At 43.9% G+C, this 23353-nt stretch overlaps 1 protein-coding gene across 1 annotated transcript in view; it reads right to left on the bottom strand.

The window, feature by feature from the left end:
* Positions 1–23353, bottom strand: part of IPO11 (importin 11) — a 450706-nt gene that overhangs the window by 345671 nt on the left and 81682 nt on the right. The window contains exons 6-9 of the mRNA XM_066602787.1: positions 22274–22406; positions 15445–15506; positions 5925–5973; positions 3810–3880 (exon numbers count right to left, since the gene is read on the bottom strand). Coding sequence (XP_066458884.1) covers positions 3810–3880; positions 5925–5973; positions 15445–15506; positions 22274–22406 — 315 coding nt within the window. The remainder of the gene's footprint in view (positions 1–3809; positions 3881–5924; positions 5974–15444; positions 15507–22273; positions 22407–23353) is intronic.

The raw sequence follows: 23353 nt of genomic DNA, 5'->3' as shown, positions 1-23353 counted from the left end.
TAGAGAGAGTGTCATTGGCTTTCAATGCCCAGTCATTGTTACGAAGCTTGTATAAAGAGTCTAACATTGACTTGCAGGAATGCTGCCTTCCAAAAGGTGGCGCTGCAGAGGTATCGATCCATCTCCCTTTTCTGCATGTTACCCAGAGGAGCATGAGTGGCCTTATAAGTCTCCTCACTCACCTTCTAGGTGCTCTCCCTAAGATAAATAGATAGAATTGTGGATATACATTTCTAAAATTCTTAGATACAGTCTGAGTATGCTAAACCTGGGGATGCCTGTAGATATTATGTTAGCTTTGTCTTGCTGGAATTTTTCGTAACTTAAAGGGGCGGTGCCAAAATAGAAAGTTATCCCCTATCCATGAAACAGAGATAACTTTATGATTGCTGGAGGTCCGATCACCGAGACCGACAATCATCCCAAGAACAGGGATTCCGAAGGTCCTGCTCCATTTATTTAAATGGTCGCGACAGAGTTTGTCGAGCACTTGAACTCTGATATTTTTATGTCCAGTGCTTCCATTGAAATGAACAGTGCTATGCAACTGTGTATTGAAATGGAAAACCAACAGCACAAAAATGGGAAAAATATCCTTTCAAGGGGAGGCTTTGAGGCTGCACAGTCACGAGCAGAAGATGGACCCCTATCTTCCTTGAAGCGACGTAATATCCAAATGTAGTGACAGCAGCACAAATCCAGGTGCATTAAAAAAGTTTTCTTTATTCCATCAGTAAAATATGCAACGTTTCGGCCATTCCCCATTGTCTTTTTACATCCTAGCTAAATGGGCTTTAATCCCCAGGGACGTAAAAACATGCATCCCCTGAGGATTAAAGCCAGGTGGGCCGAGGACGTGACAGCTCCATGCTGTTGGTTCCCGGAGGTAGCAGACAACATGGATCAGTCATGGGAAGCCACAGGTAGCCGTCCCTGGCAATGCGATCGGCGCTATCGAATGGTTAATGGCAATCACGTAAAAGTTTTAAAAAAGTTGAAGTTTCATCTCCCCTCACTGATGCGATCGGCAAAGATGAAACTTCTTACTGGAGGCCTCCGTATTTGAACGCTGAAGCAATCCTCCTCCACGGACCTTCCCCGGCTTCTGTGCATGTGCCAGTCGGCAAAATGTCGGACACATGCGCAGGAGCTGGGGAGGGCCCAGGAAATTTAAAATCTCCTTATTCCCGGCTACCAAAGGTCGCAAGAGCCTAGAGCAGTGACTTTTTGTTACAAAAAAAGGGGGTTTATATGGCGCAAAAATAGTAAAACATTATAAAACCTCTATAAATTTGGTGTTCTCATAATCCGAATCACCCGTAGAATAAAGGTAATATCAACATCCCATGGTAAATGTCGTGAATATAAATTGCTTTTTCTTTCATCACCCCTCAGCAAACAATTAATCAAAGTTGTTCAATAAATTATGTGTACCCAAGATTGGCTCCTAGAACCTGCTGCGCAGAATAAAAGATCTCATACAGCTACATTCACAAAAAGCATTAAGTTATGGCTGCTGGAAAACAAAAGAAATAGTTTACTGCTTCCTAAGGCTAAAATTAGTTATGTAACTAAGGAGTTAAAATGGACTTAAGGTGACTAAGTTCTGCACCAAATACATTTATATGGGACATAAATTTAACACATACAATAGAAAGGGGGGTTTCTGTTTTATCTAAAAGTTGTGGCAGTGGAAGGGAATATAACAAATAAAAATACAGGGCTAACATGTTTATATTCTAACTTGACCGTCAATGTCCCGCCATCTGCCATCCCAAACAAGACGTCAGCAGTGATGTCCCGTATACAGGGCTAGGACCATCTGCTTTTAGCCCAAGTTATCTATATACGGGACAACACTGAGTCGGGATGCAGAAGTGACATCATGGGTCATGTGACACTCTGCTATGTACAAGAACGGACACCCTGACAGCGTTGTGCATGACTTTATTCAAAAGAAGGGAGTTCATATACACGCAAATATTGTGCGTCTCATAACGCTCATGTGAATCTAGCCTTCGGCTAACTTCACGCTGGCGAGCACAATATGGGGCCATCAATCCCGCTCACATATTGCGCTCCCCAACATTTAATTTTCCCCGAGGATGCGAGGCGTTTTCATGTCAAAACAGACTTACATCACTCCGGGGCAGAAGCAATCCTCTGCCCTGGCTCTCAGCTGCGGTGGAACATTGCGGAGTTACTCCCATTGCTTTCAATTGGACAGCTTGCATCGCATGCACCTGGCATGCGATGCTGCCACCGACTCCACTGAAAACAATGAGCGCTGCGATGCGAGGGCATGCACAAAGTAGAACATGCCGCAGTTTGTTTCCTGCATCATTGTGGTGCAATGCAGAAAAACATCGCTTGTGTGTGTGACCGCATTCAAAAGAAAGGAGAGCGAGGGAGAGGGAGAGACAGAGGGAGACTCGCTCATTACTGTGGGACCTTGGAGATCTCAGAGACAAAGGCACTGTGCACCACTAAGGTCGCCTGCAGACGGCCGGGTCGGATCCGGCTGCGAGAATTTTCGCAGCGGGACCCGACCCAAGCGTCTGCAGAGAGCAGCGTGACACTCACCTGCTCCCGCGGGCCCGGCTCTTTTGTGTGCCGGCTGCAGGGCAACCGGAGCATGCGCAAAGCGGAGCCGGCGGCTGGTGAGTGACTTCTCCGTGCGGGGCTCTGCGAGCCTCGCACAGAAACAGAGCATGCTGCGATTTGCTTGCCACGCGAGATTTCGTGCAGCCAAATTGCGCCCGTCTACATAGGATTGCGTTTGTTAACGCAATCCTATGGCAGCTTCCAGGGGTGGAAATTCCGCGGGAATTTCCGCCCGTCTGCAGGCGGTCTAAGTCAATACTGTTTTCTTCACTTTTTTTTTTTTTCAGTAAGAAAGTCCTTCACTTTTGCAATTCCTGTTGCATTTTCATATATGTCTTTTTTTCAAATGAGGCCTTTTCAAGGCACTTTCTCCATACTTTGCCTAAATACTACTTAAATGTTCTATATAATGCCTAGGTATTCTATACAAGGCCATGGGAAAGTATATAGCATACTTCAATAAAGCCCACATTTCGGACTTTGCCCAATAGCCCCATCCACTCTATAGATCCCCCATGCACTCTATAGATCCCCCGCACTCTATAGATCCCCCATCCACTCTATAGATCCCCCATCCACTCTATAGATCCCCCATGCACTCTATAGATCCCCCATGCACTCTATAGATCCCCCATGCACTCTATAGATCCCCCATGCACTCTATAGCATGCCTGCTTTTCACACATTGCCTGTAACATTATCTATCAATTGATTGATTTTCGAGACAAACACAGGAGAGGGAAGCTTCATACAAAGAGTGAGGACAGGAGAGAACCGAAGTATGAATTATGTGCCAACAGAAAAAAGGAATAGCTCGTGGTAATTGTAGCTCTCCCACTCCATATCGCACTCTATTATGTTTGCAGTGTAATTGAGATGAAGCGCAGACCATGAACAGGGGAACATCAAAGAGAAAAGCATAACACGCGGTGCGTGCGCCTCCCCCAACCTCTTCAGGCCGCGGCGGGCCATTTTATTTCAAATGGAACGTTAAAAATATTTCTATAGACAGGAACAGGTGCCGGCGGTAAAGGCTTGACTCTGCACTCCAGCTAAAGAGGACTAAGTGACGATCGGAAAAAGGAATTAGTGCGACGATTAAACACAGCATTATAAACACATACAGATCAATCATGACTTGGATACAGATCAAGCAATCGATGTGCGGACCAAAGCTTCCCCCATAGCGTTTACTGCCGTCTTACCACTTTAGTGAATAATAGGATAACCTTTTCCAGCCTCTCCCTGCATGGATGTTCAGCCTGAACACCTCGACCTACAAAATAAAATGCCAAATAACAGTAAGGCTTCTTTCCTGTGGAATATAGAACTATGTACAGATGTAGCAAATGTTAACCCAACATGTAACACTTCAAGGTGACTTAAGGGGAACTGGTCACCTTGGGGCACCATAAACTAAGTTACAGTCCTCTTCAGGAAGGTGGCGGAGAGTCGAGGGGATGTATTTTTTTTTTAAGACCCACCCATTTACCTGTTCCTGTGCCAGTGAAGTCTGCACGGAGTCTGAAAATCCGACTCTTTTCAGACCCCCACCGATCAACAGATTACCTCCTTGCAGTTGTGGTACAAGCCCTTTAATCACAGCTCGATCATACTTCTGAAAGTCCAGGCTAGTGATAGCATAGATACACAGAAGGCTCTGTTTGCAGCTAACCTGTTACTCACTGACCTATGGGGGAGGATGCTCTATGCCATCACTTCCTGGAGACTTTAACCCCTTAAGGACAGGCTGTTTTTGTCCTAAAGAACCAGACACTTTTTAGGGATTTAACCCATGTGGTGGTTTCACTGCCCTATTTTTATATCCTTCAGCTACCAAAATTATTTTTGCTCCATTTTTTAACATCTTTTTTTCACTGACTTTTTTCCCCGTTTTTTTAGATTTATTGCAGGTTAAAAGCTTAAAAAAAATCTTTTGTGTTTTTTTATTTATAGTTGCATTTTTTCATTAGTATTACGCTAAAATAAAGTTCCTCATTTTGTTTCGGACATTCTGATATATAATTTGTATAGTTTTAGATTACAGGGTGCATATGGCAACAGTTTTGTTTCTTTATTTTGTATTTTTTTCTTTTTTATTCCTTTTTGTAACTATTTTTGTTACCATGATGCATATAAGACCTCTGGGTGACATTCACATCCATAGGAGCCCCAGTCACTGAAAAAAAGATTCCCTTGTAGGGACAATAGTCACTGGAAGAGCTGATCAGCACTTGCTAGGACATTGCAGCTCTGCTCTAACATGGAACACCCGGTGCTCAGGTGATCGCCGGGTTGCATTGTTAAAGTAATACTTTCACTTTTTAGTACATGGGGCGCTATGCACCCAGCAAAGGAGAAGGCAGAAGCGGTTAAAAAGCGCTTCTCCCTCCTCCTCTGGAGTGTCAGACAGCTGAGGACCCGACCTGCTCCTGCTTGATTGCAGCAGCAGAGGCTTTAATCCTGCTCCGTACATCTGCTTTTGGCGGGGATTAAAGTCTAGGACCAAGTGCTATATATTTACCGGGCTTGGTCCTTCAGCCCTAAGGTCCTAATAGACATTTCTTTGTCCATCATTACAGCTGCCATAAACCACAAACTATAAAGACAGTACAGGAAGAAAGCACATATTTCCAATATGGCCACCTTCAGGGAAATTTTTGAATATAAAAGATGAATAGCTACTGGAGATGAGCGAGCGTACTCGGAAAAGCACTACTCGCTCGAGTAATTTGCTTTATCCGAGTATCGCTGTGCTCGGGTCTGAAGATTCGGGTGGCGGCACGGAGCGGGGAGCTGCAGGGGAGAGCGGGGAGGAACGATGGTAAGATCTTTCTCTCCCTCTCTCCCGCCCGCTCTCCCCTGCTCCCCGCTGCGACTCACCTGTCAGCCGCAGTGGCACCCGAATCTTCAGACCCGAGCACAGCGATACTCGGATAAAGCAAATTACTCGAGCGAGTAGTGCTTTTCCGAGTACGCTCGCTCATCTCTAATAGCTACATAAAAAAAACTGTATTTCTCTTCTACAAACTTACAACTAATTGATTAAACTAAAATCTAATACATGAGGCATTCCCTTTAATGATCTAATTACATAAAAGTGTGGAAGTGAATTGCACAACTGGGAGTTATATTTTCCATTTATCAATTAGTCTTGAAGAAAATCTTCCGTTAATACCTCTCATGCTGAAAGCATGCTGAATGACTGTTTTACTGAAATGATACAAAACTTCACAATCTGTGAAAAGCGGCACAAAACAAATAGAAAACTGTACAATCAATCTCCAAATACACAGCTATTAACAATACTAGATACTCACTGCATTCTAAAAACTGTCTGATGCGATCAAATACGGCATGAAGAAATCCCTGGAGAAAGAAAAAAGAAATTAGATGCCAAGGAATCCTGTATCCATGTTACAAGAGACACCATGTGACGCTAATCTATCTGGGACTTGTTATATCTGTAATCTCTCATAAAGACATAATTTTCTACAGTCCTGGCCTCAGAATATCTCTGGAACTTCTATTTCAAAGAGTCGGAGGTTGAATGGCCGGCTGATTAAATCTATAATAGATCTAGTGAAGAATTCAGTTCACAGAATGTTGTAGATATTGTTAGAGGCTAAATGAGGTTCAGAAATAGCAAAGTAATTCTAAAACCGGTCAGAAAGAATGAATGTAAAGGAATTAGGAGAAGGGTTTCACATCTAGAGAAAAATATATTTACTGATTAGTGGACATTCCTGCATGAATCAATGTAGGTCCTTAGGATAGGGCTTTTGTTCATGTATGTGTTATTTGCTTTCTGTCGGGGCATTTTAGCTGGATGCCAGCTAAGACTGTTCACAAATCATTTGTATCTACTTCAGGGCTTATTCAGACGACCGTATATCGGCCGCATATTCACGCCGGCCAATATACGGCGTCCCTCTCTGCAGGGGGAGGAGGCTGGAAGAGTCGGCAGCAGTGCTCTGAGCTCCCGTCCCGTCTCCGCCCCTCTGCACTATTTGCAATGAGAGGGGATGTGACGGGGCGGGGCTAAGTTTTGAGAATTAGGGGAGGTGGGATGGGGCGGAGCTAATTCTCAAAACTTAGCCCCGCCCCGTCACATCCCCTCTGATTGCAAATAGTGCAGAGGGGCGGAAAGGGTGCGGGAGCTCAGAGCACTGCTCCGGGCTCTTCTAGCCTCCTCCCCCTGCAGAGAGAGACGCCGTATATCGGCCGGCGTGAACACCCGGCCGATATACGGTTGTTTGAATAAGCCCTCATAGGTATTATCCCAAGTATACTTCTAGTGGAAGCCTCTGCTGTACCACTGTATAGGCAAGTGTCGAGTATTGACTTCCATTGTAAAAAAAAAAAGAAAAGACATATACCATAGAGCATACAGTAATGTGCAAAAGTTTTAGGCAGGTGGGGGAAAAAATGCGACAACGTAAGAATGTTTTCAAAAATAAGAGTGTTAATGGTTTATTTTTATCCATTAACAAAATACAAAGCGGATGAACAAAGGAGGAATCCAAATCAAATCAATATTTGGCGTCAACACCCTTTGCCTTCAAAACAGTATCCATTCTTCTAGGTACACTTGCACACAGTCTTTGAACTCGGCGGGGACTTCCAAAGTTGTTCCATACATCTTGATCTAACCACAGATCTTCTGTGGATGTAGCTTGCTCAAATCCACGTCTCTTCATGTAATCCCAGGCAGATTTGATGATGTTGAGATCAGAGCTCTGTGGGGGCCATATGATCATCACTTCCAGGACTCCTTGGTCTTCTTTATGCTGAGTGATAGATCTTAATGATATTGGCTGTATGTTTGGGATTGTTGTCCTGCTGTGTCTTTCATCTTATGCACTTGGCCGACCACTGCGTCCACGATCTTCAACATTGCCCTTTTCTTTTGTGCTTCTTCAAAACTGCTTAAACAGCACATCTTGAAACCCCAGTCTGGTTTGAAATTTTTACCTGGAATAGATCTTGCTGATGCATTATAACTACCTTGTGTATTGTTGTTGTGTTTAGTCTTGCAAAGGTGTAAGACCTGTGACATTAAACTGTCTTCCACAATCTCACCTTTGTAGCAGAGTTTGGCTGTTCTTCAGCCATTGTTAAACCTCCTACACAGCTGTTTCAGTTAATGACTGTTTCAACATTCATGTGAAAATGATAATCATTATCACCTGTTTGGTATAATTGGTTAATCATACACCTGCATATATTCCTACAAAATCCCTGACTTTGTGCAAGTGTAACTAGAAGAACTCAGGCTGCTTTAAAGGCAAAGTTTGGTCATATTAAATATTGATTTGATTTAGATTTCTTTGTCGCTTGTGTCACTGGGGACACAGCAAAGACCGTGGGATATAGCCACTGCTACTAGGAGGCAAAACTAAGCACAAAAGTGCCAGCTCCACCCGTTGGCTATATCAGTTTTTTAGCTTAGTGTCCATAGGAGGTGGATGGTCTCGCCTGCAAGGGCTGAATGGTTTTGATTCCAGACGGGCCAGGGCTAACAGGGAGGCAGGACTCTCCCCATTATCCAACCGAGGAAGGCAAACAGTTAGGAATTAACCTTCTGCTGTCTACCTGGCCCCCTCAGAAAAAAAAGGCACATCCAGGTTCTCCTGCATGTTGACCTGCCAGCCATAGAGCTCCTCGTTTTTCTTCCGGGCGGCCCGCATTCCCTCCCCGCGCAAGGGCAGGCGATGGTGGGGGTTGAGCTCTGCTGGAGTTGAGGAGCTGTCTTAAGAAAAAAGGAAGAGAGAAGAGTAGGTAAGAAAAATAGCTTCCCTTGCTCCCCCCTCTTGTGTCACGCTGCCTGTCAGCTGTGTATTTGTTGCATGGGGTATTTTCCACCATGCAGTGCGTTGCGCCTTGCGGTTTGTGTTATGACTTCACTGGCCACTTTGCCTTCGTTGCGTCTAAATGCGCAGCCATCATGCACATTTCGTGCACTGCTAGCTGATCGTTCAATTCAATCCAACCTAAAAATCGTCGTTCAGCCTTATCAGCAGTTCTCAACAGGTAGTAGTGATAGAGCTGTTTCCCCTTGGAGAACAAAGGAACTGCAAGCAGATAAGAGCCTTCCGGCTATTAACTGCTTTCAGCTAAAGGCTTCATTTGCACACTAAATAGCTATTAAGTAGCTGAGTAGCTACTTAATAGTTTATGCAAAATGATCGCCCAAAGCTGTCACTCAAACTGTCATTTGAGCGATCATTGCTCCGTGTAAATGGGCCTTAAGATTCCACCCATCACGTTAGCCACACCCAGTCATAAAAAAAAAAATTAAATTGTTAATATACACATCTCATGACATTCTGTATATATTCAAGTGGTCCACTCTAAGTGTTCACCTGTTAGCCTCATAGTATCATGTGCCTAATTAACATGTAAATGGACATAATTTACAAAGTACACTGTATTCATATGCAAATCTTCTACTTAACAGATACACTTCAACCAGTATCACCTATAAGGTGAGTAAATGCAGTCCACAGTGCTCCAATCAGAACTGGCATAGTTTGACCTTGATGGCTAGATCGCTGACTTCCCGAGAGCCGATGACAGATAGGGCTCAACGCTCATTAAACTACCGAAACAACAAAAATGGATAATATGGATAGTATGGCTCTCTAAACTGCTGGTTTAATGCTGTATGGGCAAATTTTCCATGTCCCTGGTTAAAGGATTCCTATATAATGATAATTATCAGCTTGATTAAATGAAATATCTTGAAATAGGTTAATTTAGTTCCACTAATTTCTGTCTTGTCATATGGATACCAGGTGCCAGTACCTCGAGTTACTAACAATGTTACACTATGCCAAATAGCAAAAAGCCATGAGTGTGTACAATATGTTGCCAGATGTTACATTTATTAGCCTTTCTACAGGTATTCAGCCCTTCGTACCGTTTTCTGTCGCTATTAGGAAACTGTCAATGATACTTCCAGCGCTGTATCAGACATCTTGCATTCAGCGAGCAGTGTGTGTTAACAGAGACTAATTATCCGTAATAACATTTTGATCGTGTAGGTATAGCTCTAATAGTCAATTAGCGCGCTGTCACTCAGCTGTAAATTGATTGACAAAAATAATCACATTCCATTTTCTATCGAGAGCGCGGCATAGCGTCTCATAAGGAGAACGATAGCTGAGGAGACTGTGGATGAAACGTCTGAGACACATGTAATAATGCAGCAGATATGAATTGTACTTGTGAATGGTTGCTATGGGACACTGCCTTTATAGCTCGAGACAGTCAAACACTGACATCTGCTTTACAGGGGTCAGATAGTTAATCTAACACTGTATTGACTTCAAAGACGAAATCTGCTGGGAGCTCAATGATGAGATTCACTAGACAGAATGAAAGCGAGAGAAAAAAGGTGCACAGAGAGGAATACGACAGAGAGATAGATATGAGAGAGATAGATATGAGAGAGATAGATAGATAGATATGAGAGAGATAGATAGATATGAGATAGATAGATAGATATGAGATAGATAGATAGATAGATAGATAGATAGATAGATAGATAGATAGATATGGGATAGATAGATAGATAGATAGATAGATAGATATGAGATAGATAGATATGAGATAGATAGATAGATATGGGATAGATAGATAGATATGGGATAGATAGATAGATAGATAGATAGATAGATAGATAGATAGATAGATAGATAGATAGATAGATAGATAGATAGACATGAGATAGATAGATAGATAGATAGATATGAGATAGATAGATAGATAGATATGAGATAGATAGATATGAGATAGATAGATATGGGATAGATAGATATGGGATAGATAGATAGATAGATAGATAGATAGATAGATAGATAGATAGATAGATATGAGATAGATAGATAGATATGGGATAGATAGATAGATAGATAGATAGATAGACATGAGATAGATAGATAGATAGATAGATAGATAGATAGATAGATAGACATGAGATAGATAGATAGATAGATAGATAGATAGATAGATATGAGATAGATAGATAGATATGAGATAGATAGATAGATATGAGATAGATAGATAGATATGAGATAGATAGATAGATAGATATGAGATAGATAGATAGATAGATATGAGATAGATAGATATGAGATAGATAGATAGATAGATAGATATGAGATAGATAGATAGATATGAGATAGATATGAGATAGATAGATAGATATGAGATAGATCGATAGATATGGGATAGATAGATAGATAGATAGATAAGAGAGAGAGAGAGAGAGAGAGAGAGAGAGAGAATACCATATCTGATAGATTATATATCAGACAGGCATTATATATCAGACAGACAGATAGGTTAGAACATATCAGATAGGTTAGTTAACAGATAGATAAGATATCAGACAGACAGATAGACCACACTTGGATATGAGAAAGACAGAACACTGGGCTAAAAAAAGCAAAAAATTTGACATTTGTGATAAATATTTTGAGAGCGAAACGTTTCAAATCATTGAAAAAAAAATCCATCAAGCTGCCTCTTCATAACGATTTTCAAGTGATAGTTGGTTAAAAGCGTAAAAGTTGCCTCACAAAAGCAAGTTAAGCCCCATTTACAGGCAACGATTATCGCTCAAAATGCACTCAAACAATGTCTTTTGAGCAATAGTCGTTGCGTGTAGATGCTACCATCGGTTGCTTTTCGGCCGGACGATGATTTTTAGTTCAGCTTAAAATCCATAATTCGGCTGGAGAGCTGACAGCAGAGACCACATGCTGTGATTTTCCACGGGAGCGCTGATAACACTGCATTCAGCTGCAGTCCCACTGGTGAACAAAGGGAGATCCACCTGCTGCTATCTGCATACAGCACAGGGAGGCTTATTTATATGCAAATGAAGCTAATAAGCTACTAATGGCCATTAGTGCCCATTAGCAGCTTATGCAAAATGATTGCTCAAACTGTCAATCATCCTATCTTTTGAACAAATTTTGAGTGATCATCTTTGTGTGTAAATGGAGCTTTAGATGCTACTCACATAACTTGCTGATTGGTTGGTGGTATGCATGCGTGATTACCACCTTTATTGTGGTACACACAAGACCACAGTTCTCGGGAATGTGAGAGCCCAGGTGGTCGGACTTACAACGATCAGCAAGTTTTCCCCTATCCTGTGGATTGGGACCAACTTATTTTCATGTTAAACTTTTAATGTCTGTGTGCAACCTAAACCTAGGGGGAAACGCTAAGGTTAAGTCTAGTCAAAGGGGAATTTTTCTTTTTTTTTGCTGCAAGTCCTTGGCAATTCCACAGCAAAATCCCCATGTACTACACTGAAGGGGAAGAAAACTGCAGTGAAAGGCCACAGCATTCCTGCAACCGAATGAGCATGCTGCTCCAGACAAAACATTGAGAAACGCGTGTTGGCGTGGTGGGTGATCTCTTTCATCATTTTCATATGCAGTATATAGAGATATCATTACTGATTATGCTTTTCTGTAACTAACTTCTTTTGGAACTAGAACCCCATCCAAGTGCGTCATACTGTAATTTACTGAGGATTTGGGATGCAGAATCTGGACCTCAAATCTGCTACACCTCAACTAACCGTAACATTGTGAGCGACACCCGTCTCAGTCATTTTGTTTGCAAATTCTTCAGTCTCTTTGGGAGATCTTGAGCTGTGCATCTTAGTGGCCGATCTGAATATGCATACAAGCTAGCAAGCAGGGAAGTCATGAGGAGAGTGGACACTATATGGGATTGTCATCACATAGAAACCTTGCATCCTGGGTCACATGCAGCAGCTTCCTCCACCAGATTGTGGATCTTGACATCCACACTGCTTTAACTTGCAGTATCCTTGAGGGCTCAAAGCAACGCACTTGCTGCCAATTAAATCCATGATCTCAAGACCCACCCCAGCTGGGAGGATTATAAAGGTGATTATCACACCTTAGAAATGATGATGTGCTCAAGGATATTGTCCCTTGTCCTCAGTCACTTGGCTTAGAAAAAGGTTGTTTCATGACAAAGTTACCTCCTATAGGGGACAACTAGGTGATTGGTGGGGATCTGACTGCTCGGACCTTACCGGTCAGGAGAACGGGTGACCCAAAGGACCCAGAATGAATGGAGCGGTGGTCACATATGTGCACTGCTGCTCCATTGATCCATTCACTTCAATGGGGCTACTGGAAATAGCAGTATGCTTAAATTCGGTTATCTTCGGCAGTCCCTTAAAATGAAAGGTGTGGTAGTGCACATGACAGACACTTGCTTAATTATTTCGAGGACCTTCGGGACGCTCTGTCTCCTGATCAGTGGGAGTTCTAGTGCTCAGATCCCAATTGATTAACTGGATATCTCCTATCCTATGGATAGAGAATAACTTTATTCTGTAGGACTATCCTTTTAAGTGGACAACATTCTCTTCACTCTTTTCTCCTGAGCATAAAGTCCCATTTACACGCAAAGATGATCGCTCAAAACTCGTTCAAAAGATCTTATTGACAGTTTGAGCGATCATTTTGCATAAGCTACTAATGGGTACTAATGCCCATTAGTAGCTTATTGGCTTAATTTGCATGTAAATGAGGCTCCCTTCGCTGTATGTGGATAACAGCAGGTGGTCTGTTATCTGCATACAGCCCATTTGTTCTGACAGCAGCTGAAAACAATGCTATCAGCGCTTTCGTGGAGAGCTCAGTGTGTGGTCCCTGCTATCATGAACAAGGGATTTTATACTCTGCAGAAAAGCAAACACACCCCACCAGGGATCCGTTGCTGCAGGAAATAGCGTCTGCCTCCTATGGGGAGTCTTTGGTAGAAGACCTATGGTTCCCCAGGAAGTCCCAATACAGGGCAAAAAAACTTCGACCCGCTAATAAGGGGACCATGCGAAACATGGGACAAATTCAAAGGTGTACTAGCTCCAGACCCTTCTCCCTTAGCACCAATCGGAAGTCTGGGTAGACTCCTTGGAAAGGAACCTGACCCTGGTTCATCAAGCATATGGAAGCAATTTAAGGGAGTCAAAATCAAGGACATACAGCTGCTGTCCCATAAACCCATTGATGACATCGTCACAATGCTAGCCCCTAATATCAAACTCTCCTTCCTCCAAGTGTCACATACCAAAAAAGTAATAAACGAGTTTCTAGTGAAATTCAGGTCTTCTAGACCAAAAACTGTATTTGAAAAAACAACAGAAGTAAATAGTGCAAAACAAAAAATCTCTTATATCCGCAAGAACTACATAGCCCCTCCTCCATTATCTAAACCCAGCTTCATAAGCTCTTGGGAAAAAGAACTAAAGATCTCCCTTTCAACAAAAGAAACCCAACTCATTCTGAAAACAGCTTACGGCTTATCCCCCTGTGTCCTAATGCAGGAAAGCCACTATAAGCTCCTTACAAGGTGGTACAAAACCCCCCAATGGCTAAAAGATTACAACTTAGCGCCCAATAACACATGCTGGAGATGCAACAATGAAGTAGGCTCCTACCTCCACATCTGGTGGGAGTGCCCAAAAATAGCACCTTTCTGGGAAGGAGTGGAAAGCGACTTGAGAACACTTTCCCCTAACTTCAAAATCACTCCGGACATGATCTTCCTGTGGAGAACCTCCACAAACTTTCACCCCTACAAACACAAACTGTTAGCCCACCTACTTGATGCTGCCAAAGCATTAATCCCGCTCCACTGGCTACAACAATCCCCCCCCTCCTTAAACCAATGGAGAGACAAGGTAGATTTAATATGCGACCTAGAAGAGCTAACAAGCTGGTCTAGGAACACACAGGAAGACTTCATTCTTACATGGTACCCCTGGAGGGAGCTGAGAAGAGGTAACCAGCAACCCTAAACCCTTCTGAGTTGAAAGACCTGAGAGAGGGCACAGCCCCGGGAGTGGCATGCCAAAAAGCCCCCAGTGATATGATATCTTATGAGTCAAGGGGAGTATATCGGACCTCGGACGCTGGAAACTGGACGCAAGAGGGAAGTCGCACTGACGTGGAGGACTCCTCGGACCTGTGGTAAGAGAGGGAGTGACGGCTAGCGATATCATAGCGGTGACCCAGCGCTAATGCTCTACTGCCCGGCAACCCTGCCCCCCCCCCCGCCTCCCCCCCCACCCCCTTTCCCAGCTCCTCCCTGCTTCCCCCCACCCCCCCTTTCTAATTAACAATCAGACCACGTTACCGCCCGATCTGTTAAAGTTGTTCTGGAGAGTGAAGGACCTAAGTTTGGGCTGAGCCCCATCCCTTCTCGGAGTTCCCCTCCTCTGCATCCGTAGGCGACTCGGCTTCGGGAGAGGAGGAGGTGCTCTGAGTATATAATCTAAGAATTTCTTAGTCTGTATTGCTGCAAAAGAATATGCAAATTGGATACTTATCCACGTTTTTTCTGTTATCTGTTAGTATAACTCATTATTCGTGAATATTTCATGTATCTGTAATGTGATTAAAAACTAAAAACTCAATAAAAAAAAAAAAAAAAGAAAAGCAAACAATGGGAGTATTTACACTGCACGATCATCGCTCAAAAGGCATAGTTTGAACGAATTTTGAGCGACAATCGTTGCGTGTTAATCAGCCTTTAGTGTCACTCATTCTAAACATAAAAGCATCAATGTTCCCCTCATCAAATTGTTATAAATACCCCACCTCCATTTCATACGGTTAATCATACTGTGATATACTGAGATTCGATTAATCTTCCTGTTCTGTCTCCCTGCCTGACCGGTCATGTTAGGTTTGTAATATACCTTCATTATGGCACATTCATTCCATACTGGACATGTTTAATAATCAGAGGCTTGATAACCACAATGTGTGCTCTTACCATGACTTCTGGATTCTGGACTACTGGATCAGAAAACCCATTGACTGTCATTTTACGCAAAACTGAAAACATAAAACAAAAGTTGTACAATCTGTATAAGCAATTACTGAAAACTAGTAATAAAGGAAATCATAGACAAAGCAGCATATAACAGAAAGCAGATGGAAAGGTGCCCAGAGTCACTGGTCTCAAGTAAAATAACACAGGAAGAACATAAAAGGCTGATTTTATCCACTTTGCATTTTGTCCACTCATCCCTTTTTCGCTTTCATGTTATTTTTCCTTCTTCTGTATCTCATTCGTTTTTTCCCCCCAGAGGTTAACATTTATTATGACCTCTTTATATTTTCTAGATTTCCACTTCACAATCCTTCTAAAAAGCGATATGTGAAATTCTCATAACACACGGGCAGAATTCCTCACACTGGAGTTAATAACTAGATGATTGAAGTCGGCGCACGGTGACAGCTTCCAAGGATCGATCACTTCCCTTCTCAATCATTCTCGTATCCACTACTGTCTTTTTAAGATGAGAGAGATATTTTATAAAATAAAGGCCCATTTAGACACAAAGATTATCGCTTAAAATTCGCTCAAAAGCCATCTTTTGAGCGATATTCTCTGCGTCTAAACATGCGCCCATCTTGCACTTTTTGTGCACTATTCGTTCATCGCTGACTTCAAGCCGGCTTGAAGTCAGCGATGTGTCTTATCGGGACCGCACGCTGAGTTCTCAGCGGGATAGCGATGATAGCATTCTTTTGGCTGCAGTCCCGCTGGAAAACAAAAGCAGCTGAATGCAGATAACAGACTTCCAGCTGCTAACTGCATTCAGCAAAAGGCTTCATTTGCATGCTAATAAACTCTTAAGTAGCTGAGTAGCTGCCTAAGAGTTATGTAAAATGATCGCTCAAAACTGTCACTCAAACTGATGGTTGAGCGATTATCGTTGTGTCTAAATGGGCCTTAAAGCAAAATACAAAAACATACCCGAATTATGCTAAAACAAATGTGGGGTCCGTATCACTGAATAATTAAGCGCATTTGTTACTCCAGAAGACTTTTTACCTTTTCGATTCCTGAAAATTAATTTCTTCATGTTATAAACTACAACAACGTTTTTTGGGTTTTTTTTCAAGGCGATTACCAGACATTCTAGATAATTGGACTTATGAAGATAAAGGATATTAAAGGGGTGGTCTCGCGAAACCAAGTGGGTCTATACACTTCTGTAGGGCCATATTAATGCACTTTGTAATGTACATTGTGCATTAAATATGAGCCATACAGAAGTTATTTCACTTACCTGCTCCGTTGCTAGCGTCCTCGTCTCCATGGTTCCGTCTAAATTCGCTGGCAGCTTGCTTTTTTAGACGCGCTTGCGCAGTCCGGTCTTCTCCATTCAGCACGAGCCGCTTCAGTGTGCTCCCCGCTACAGCTCTTCTGCGCATGCGCAGACGAGCTGTCACTGCTCGGGAGCGCGCTGGAGCGGCCATTCTGTACCTTCCTCTGTTAGAGGAAGGTGCAGAAACTGGAGCTGCCCAGCGGAGAAGCCCAGCCCAGCCCAGCAGCCCCGAGAAGCCGCCCAGGTAAGTGATGGGTCGGGGGGTGATCTTGACTAACAGGTGAAGGCCCCGGAGCCCAGCGCTGGGCTCCGGGGCCTTCGTCTGTTGTCAGGGTCTAGCGCTGGGGAGCCGGGAGCGTAGCGCTGGGGAGCCGGGAGCGTAGCGCTGGGGAGCCGGGAGCGTAGCGCTGGGGAGCCGGGAGCGTAGCGCTGGGGAGCCGGGAGCGTAGCGCTGGGGAGCCGGGAGCGTAGCGCTGGGGAGCCGGGAGCGTAGCGCTGGGGAGCCGGGAGCGTAGCGCTGGGGAGCCGGGAGCGTAGCGCCGGTTACCTGCTGCCTGGCGGTGGGTGACTGGTCGGCGGCTGCGGTGGGTCCGGTCGGCGGCTGCGGGGCGTCTGGTTGCCATGGAGACACAGCTGGCAGCGTCTCGGGAGCGCGCACATTTCAAAGGTGCTGTTCACACAAGCGTCAAAACGCTGCGCTTTGACAGTGATGCGTGTTCTATCTCTGGCCATTTTCAGCCCTGCGTCGCCTATTGAAATGAATGGGCAGCGGTTTCAGCGCTGCCGAAAACCTGGCATAACTTGGTACCACGTTATTGGTAGCACTAAATGCAAGCGCTAGCTGCACTACCGAAAAAAAGGAATACTCACCTAGCTGGTGCTGTTTGGGACTCTCCGGAGCGCTGTGCAGGCTGCCAGGCACTTGTCTGGCCGCTAGAGGATCTTTTGCTATAGTGGTAGGGATTAAAATACCCTGCCTCCAGCAAGAGAATTCTCTGATTGGCTAAGCGCTGCTGAGTGTCAGTTGGCTCCGCCAATCACAGCCAACGCTGGATGCATGGTTGTGATTGGTGCATCCGGCAGAGCCAGTTGAAACTCAGCGGCGCTCAGCCAATCAGAGCAATCTCTTGCTGGAGACAGAGGATTTCAATCCCCATCATCAGCAAAAGACCTTTTATCGGCTTGACAAGTGCTGCGAGCTCCAGATAGCAGCGGCAGGGACCAGACAGCATCAGCTAGGAAAGTACTGATTTTTTTTTTTTCAGGATCCTTCGCTGCATTTTCAGCAGCCAAAACACTGGTATACCGCATGCCAGCGCTGCTGAAACTAGGCCGAAACAGCAGTAAACACAGTGTTGAAAAACGCTGCTTTTCTGCAAACGCCTGTGTGAGTGAGGCCCTAGGGTATGTTCACATGGGGAGAATTTGCTGCAGTTTTCCAAGAGGAAAATTCACATTATTTACAGAAAAGTTGGAGATTTTACAATTTTTCAGCAGCCAAAACACTGGTATACCGCATGCCAGCGCTGCTGAAACTAGGCCGAAACAGCAGTAAACAGTGTTGAAAAACGCTGCTTTTCTGCAAACGCCTATGTGAGTGAGGCTCTAGGGTATGCTCACATGGGGAGAATTTGCTGCAGTTTTCCAAGAGGAAAATTCACATTATTTACAGAAAAGTTGGAGATTTTACAAGTTTCATGCTACAGAGAAAAATCCCACTACGGAAATTGACCTGTAGAGTAGATTTTGGATCAATAGCATTTCGATTACAGAACTATATTTTAAGTGCGTTTTCCACCTCTTCAAATGAGGTGAATTTTGTACCAAAATCCACATTAAAATCCACAGCAGTTCAGGAGTCACATTAACATGTAGAACCTCTCATTTGGCTGTTCCCATACTTCCAATCACCTTCAGCTGCCACACACAGCCGGGCCGTGGGCTGGGAGGGTCAGTTCTTGAGATAGGTGCGGATCCCCAAGGGGAGGAACCGTATTTAGTAGACTACAAATATGCCCCAAAAGTCCGAGATTGGAATACCCCTTTTTAAAAGAAGACGACAAGATAGAGTGAGTATTAAAATTCTTCCACACTGCCGTGATTTATTGACTTGTCTTCTTGTGTGAAGTCTCTCTCTTAAAAAGGTTTTCGAGTTGTCTTGGCCCTCTGTTTAGGTTCAGAGGTAACAGCCATTAATCGATGCTATTACGGTGCCCGCAGGCTTGGTGACGTTCCAGGTCAATGGAAAAGCTGAGACATCGTCTATGAGCAACGGGTAGCATCAGCATTCATCATTGATGATAAATGCTAATTTGAAATGGAGAAAATGCATCCACAGTGCCACCTATTGGAAGATACACTACTACTCAGCTCAATCATTTCAATACACCCCCAGATTCATCAATTTATTGTAACTAGTCCGTGGAAAAAGGTTCTGTATACAGACAAATCGAAGTTTGAAGTGTTTAGGTCCAAGAGGTGAATATCCGCTTGGACAAGTGAGAGCATGCTTCCTGCTTGCATTCAGCCCACAGTAAAACATGAAGGTAAGGTAAAGTCCCCTGGTGCAAGCTTCAAGTCATGACTGACTCCCAGGGTGACGTCACATTGTGACGTTTTCTTGGCAGACTTTTTTTACGAGGTGGCTTGCCATTGCCTTCCCCAGTTATCTCTTTACCCCCCCCCCCCCCCAGCAAGCTGGGTATTCATTTTACGACCTTGGAAGGATGAAAGGCTGAGTCCACCTTGAGTCGGCTACCTGAACCAAGCGGGGATTGAACCCGCAACCTTCAGGTCATGAGCAAAAGCTTCGGATTGTACCACAGGAGAGTCTTGTTTGCCATGTGAGAGCATGCTTCCTACTTACATTCAGCCCACAGCAAAACATGAAGAAAGTTTCACAATAGTCTGAGGAGGTTTTCGAGGTGATACGGTTGATGATTTACTATAAATCAAAGGAATCATGGACAGCAAGTGCTGCCAAAACATCCTGGCGCACCATGCCAACCCTTTCAGCACCCGTCTTACTGGTCATGGTTTTACTCTGCAGCAAGACCCAAAGCACACCTCCTGTCTTTGCAAAAAATTATGTTCAGTCAAAAGAACAACAGTTACGGAAAAACCTGGTCTGGCCACATCAGGCCCCCTGTCCACGGATCTTTGCCGCGGGAGCTGCCGTCGAATTTCCATCAGCCAGCCCTATCTGATAGATAGGCTGACTGCGGAGAATGGGGGCAATTCGCAGAATGCTGCGGATTGCCCGCCGCGAGCTGAGAATCGCAATGATTGTCCGCTCAGGGACAGTGTGCCGGCGCTTTCCATAGCAATACTATGGAAAGCTTCAGAGGGTGTAATTCGCCAGCGGTTTAACTTGTGGCGATGTACAAGTTACAAGCCAAAATCACCTTTGGGAGTTGCTACAAGAGAAGTGAGCTGCAACTGGAGCTGAAATTTTAAATTAATTGCCCAACAGAATGTTCCACGTTTGCACTGCTGTGATCACAACGGAGAGTGGATAATTTGAGGAGACAAAAATGTAAATGGGCACTAACATTTTCAAACAACTTGTGATTATACACACTAGCCAGGTTTTGGGATAAGTCATTGTGTTCACCGAATTCTAAAGACAGCAGAAAGAAGGAGAGACTCATACAGATGCTGCATGGAAGTTAATAGTAAACCATTGCTCACTCTTGCTGTATACTGTCCTACATGATAGTGTTTTGTCAGTGTGTGTTACAGACATCTAAAGAGCAGGATATGCAGCTCTCTGTGCACAGTCTATAGAACACAATACAACAACCTCGTTCCTCCCACCAGTCTTGAGAAGTTGGATAATCACAGATAGAACCTGTAGAGTGGAAAATTATGAAGAATACAGGATATAAGTCGTATAATGGACAGATTCCACATGTACCCCCAAGCAGCTTCTTCTGAAAAGTTAGGTACATTTTAAAGAAATCAAAGCTTAATTCATTTTTAAACAATGTGTACAAGTACAAAAACTGTTAACATTGCCTAAAGAAATCCGTAGTCATCACAAACTACAGTGGCTTATTTTGTTCATTTACGAAAAATTGACATTTTGGGTGGTGTATTGAAATTAATGAGCTGCAGTGTAGCTTCCCTCTAAATCAATGTCCGAGCTTCTAACATGCCTTGCATTAAGACTAATTATATAAACCAAACCAGAATCTTCTTCATAAGGAAATTATACCCATGTTCAGACAGCTGATTTGGGTTTTCTGTCCTTCATCAGTATAGAGTGTAGGCTGAGTTAGAGGCCTCTGACGTGGAACTTGGGCAGTACTGTTTTTCTCAGTGAAGACTTAGACCATGCAATGCTCCTCTGGAAAATAAGGTATGTAAGTGGGAGACGGAAAAATGCTTCTGCGGGGTCTATAAGCTAGGAGCCCCTAGAATATGCTGGGAAGCTGCAATGGTAATAGGGATGTCTACTGATTAAAGTGGGTTCCTATGATCCTCTAAAGCAGTCTGCAACCTTTGGATCTTAACCCTTTTCAATTCAATTTTGGTTTCCTAGGGGGCTTCCTCTTTCTGCCATTATACAGTGGCGCCATCAGCTGGCTAGAGCGAGTACTGCGGAATGAGACATGCAGGAGAGGCCCCCCAAAACAGAGTGGCCAGTGATATACAGTAAGAATACCCTGCCAAACGTCTTCTGACATCGGAGCTGTACAGACTTCAATCAGAATGTCTTCAGACGTCAGACAGTGGATTGGAAAGGGTTAAGTTATAACTTCCAGCATGTCATGGAAACCTGCAGCTGCCAGGGCTCATGCCCATGAGCGTCGCAGGATACGCCGGCGGATTTACGCCGTGGGAGTACCGCAATTAAAAACAAAAAAGTGCCTGCTGGTGATCGTAAAATTCGACGGTCTCCATTAACCCTTTCCAATCCACTGTCTGATGTGTAAAGACATTCTGATTGAAGCATGTGAAGCTCCGATGTTGGAAGACATCCGGCAGGGTATTCTTACTGTATGTCCCATACTGCAGTACTGGCTCTAGCCAGCAGATGGCACCATTGTATAATGGCAGAAAGAGAAAGCTCCATAGGAAACCCTGAATCCAAAATTGGATTGCAAAGGGCTAATTCAATTTTAATTAATTTGCGGCGTAAATCTGCGGCAAATGGGACATGCCACGATTTATCTGCCACTGCGGAAGTCCGCTGTAGAATTTGACATGTGAGCATTTGCAGGCAGAAATCTGTTAGGTTTTCTGCAGAATTTACGCGCAAATTTATGCCGCGGGAAACGCGGTAGAAATCCGTCGGTGGGCATTCGCCCTCAAAGCCTGCTGGGAGCTGTAGATTCAACAGCGCTGGAGAGCTGCAGATTGGAGAACCCTGTCTTACAGCAAAAGCCATGATAATGAGGCACTTGTTTTCAGCTCAGTAGGATATTTGAACAAGTCTGAATCAGGAAACTCTGATTTGCAATAATGAACTTTAGTGCGCACCTTTTAATGATAGTGAGGCTCTTTCTAACGAACTGAGAGCCGCTGTGTTCTCTTGAGAGCAGATCTGTTGCAGGAATGTATCAGCATGGTGGTTCCAAAGGCAGCATGCAAAACTGTAGATCTCCGCAGCCAGCTGCAATGCAATCACAGAAGAAAATCACCTGAGTATCTGAAAACACAAGTTAAGAGTGAAGAAAATGCCGACATAGCTAAGTGCTGTAGGAACTTCACTCAATCAAAGTTAAACTGGCATTCAGCACTTCGTCACCTTACATTTACTGAAAGATTAATCTATGGAAAACTCTGGTCAGTGGCTTCTGCAAGTGACTGACAATGATACATTCTGTACAGCTCAAAGAATTAACGTGAAAAATCACTCTGCCTTTCAGGTCCAGCAGAGTCAGAGACTCTCATGACTTTAGAGTCAAATAAACCCAATTGGGGGGGTGTGGGGGGGGGGGGGGGGGGAGATAGAATACAGTAAATAACCAACACAAAGGATTTTAGAATATATGTCCGTATTTATCTAGGTTTCAAGTATCTTCGGAACTTGCAGTTGAAAGGGTTTTCTGGAACTAAAATATGGATGACCTATCCTTAGGACAGGTCATAAATATCAGATCACAGCAGTTCCGACTTCCAGACCTCCTGCCGATCCGCTGCTTGTAGGAGCCACAACGATTGGACAGGTGCTGCAACCTCTTTTTTGTCCTGTGATGTCATGTTCATTGATCACACGGTTTGTGCATTTCAGTCTAATTTAAGTGGATGTGACGAGGCTGCAATACCAGGCACCGCCACTACAAAATGTATTGCACTGTGCATGATATACAGGGAAGAGGCTACAGCACTCACCTGAACGCCATGGCCTCTTCAAGCAGCTGATCTCTAGGACAGGGGGTACAGGGAGTCAAAAACCCACCGATTTGATATTGAACACCTATTCTGGGATTGGGTTGTTAATATCATAGTCCTGGAATATTGTATGCCATATTATAGAGATGCACCGTGTTTGGTAACTAAAGGAGTTATCAGGGTTTCCAAAACTAATGGCCTACTCTATAGATAGCTCATCAATAT

This window comes from Eleutherodactylus coqui, chromosome 5 (assembly GCF_035609145.1).
Source record: "Eleutherodactylus coqui strain aEleCoq1 chromosome 5, aEleCoq1.hap1, whole genome shotgun sequence".
NCBI lineage: Eukaryota > Metazoa > Chordata > Amphibia > Anura > Eleutherodactylidae > Eleutherodactylus > Eleutherodactylus coqui.
Note: the sequence above shows the minus strand (reverse complement) of the source record. Positions and strands in the feature narration are given on the sequence as shown.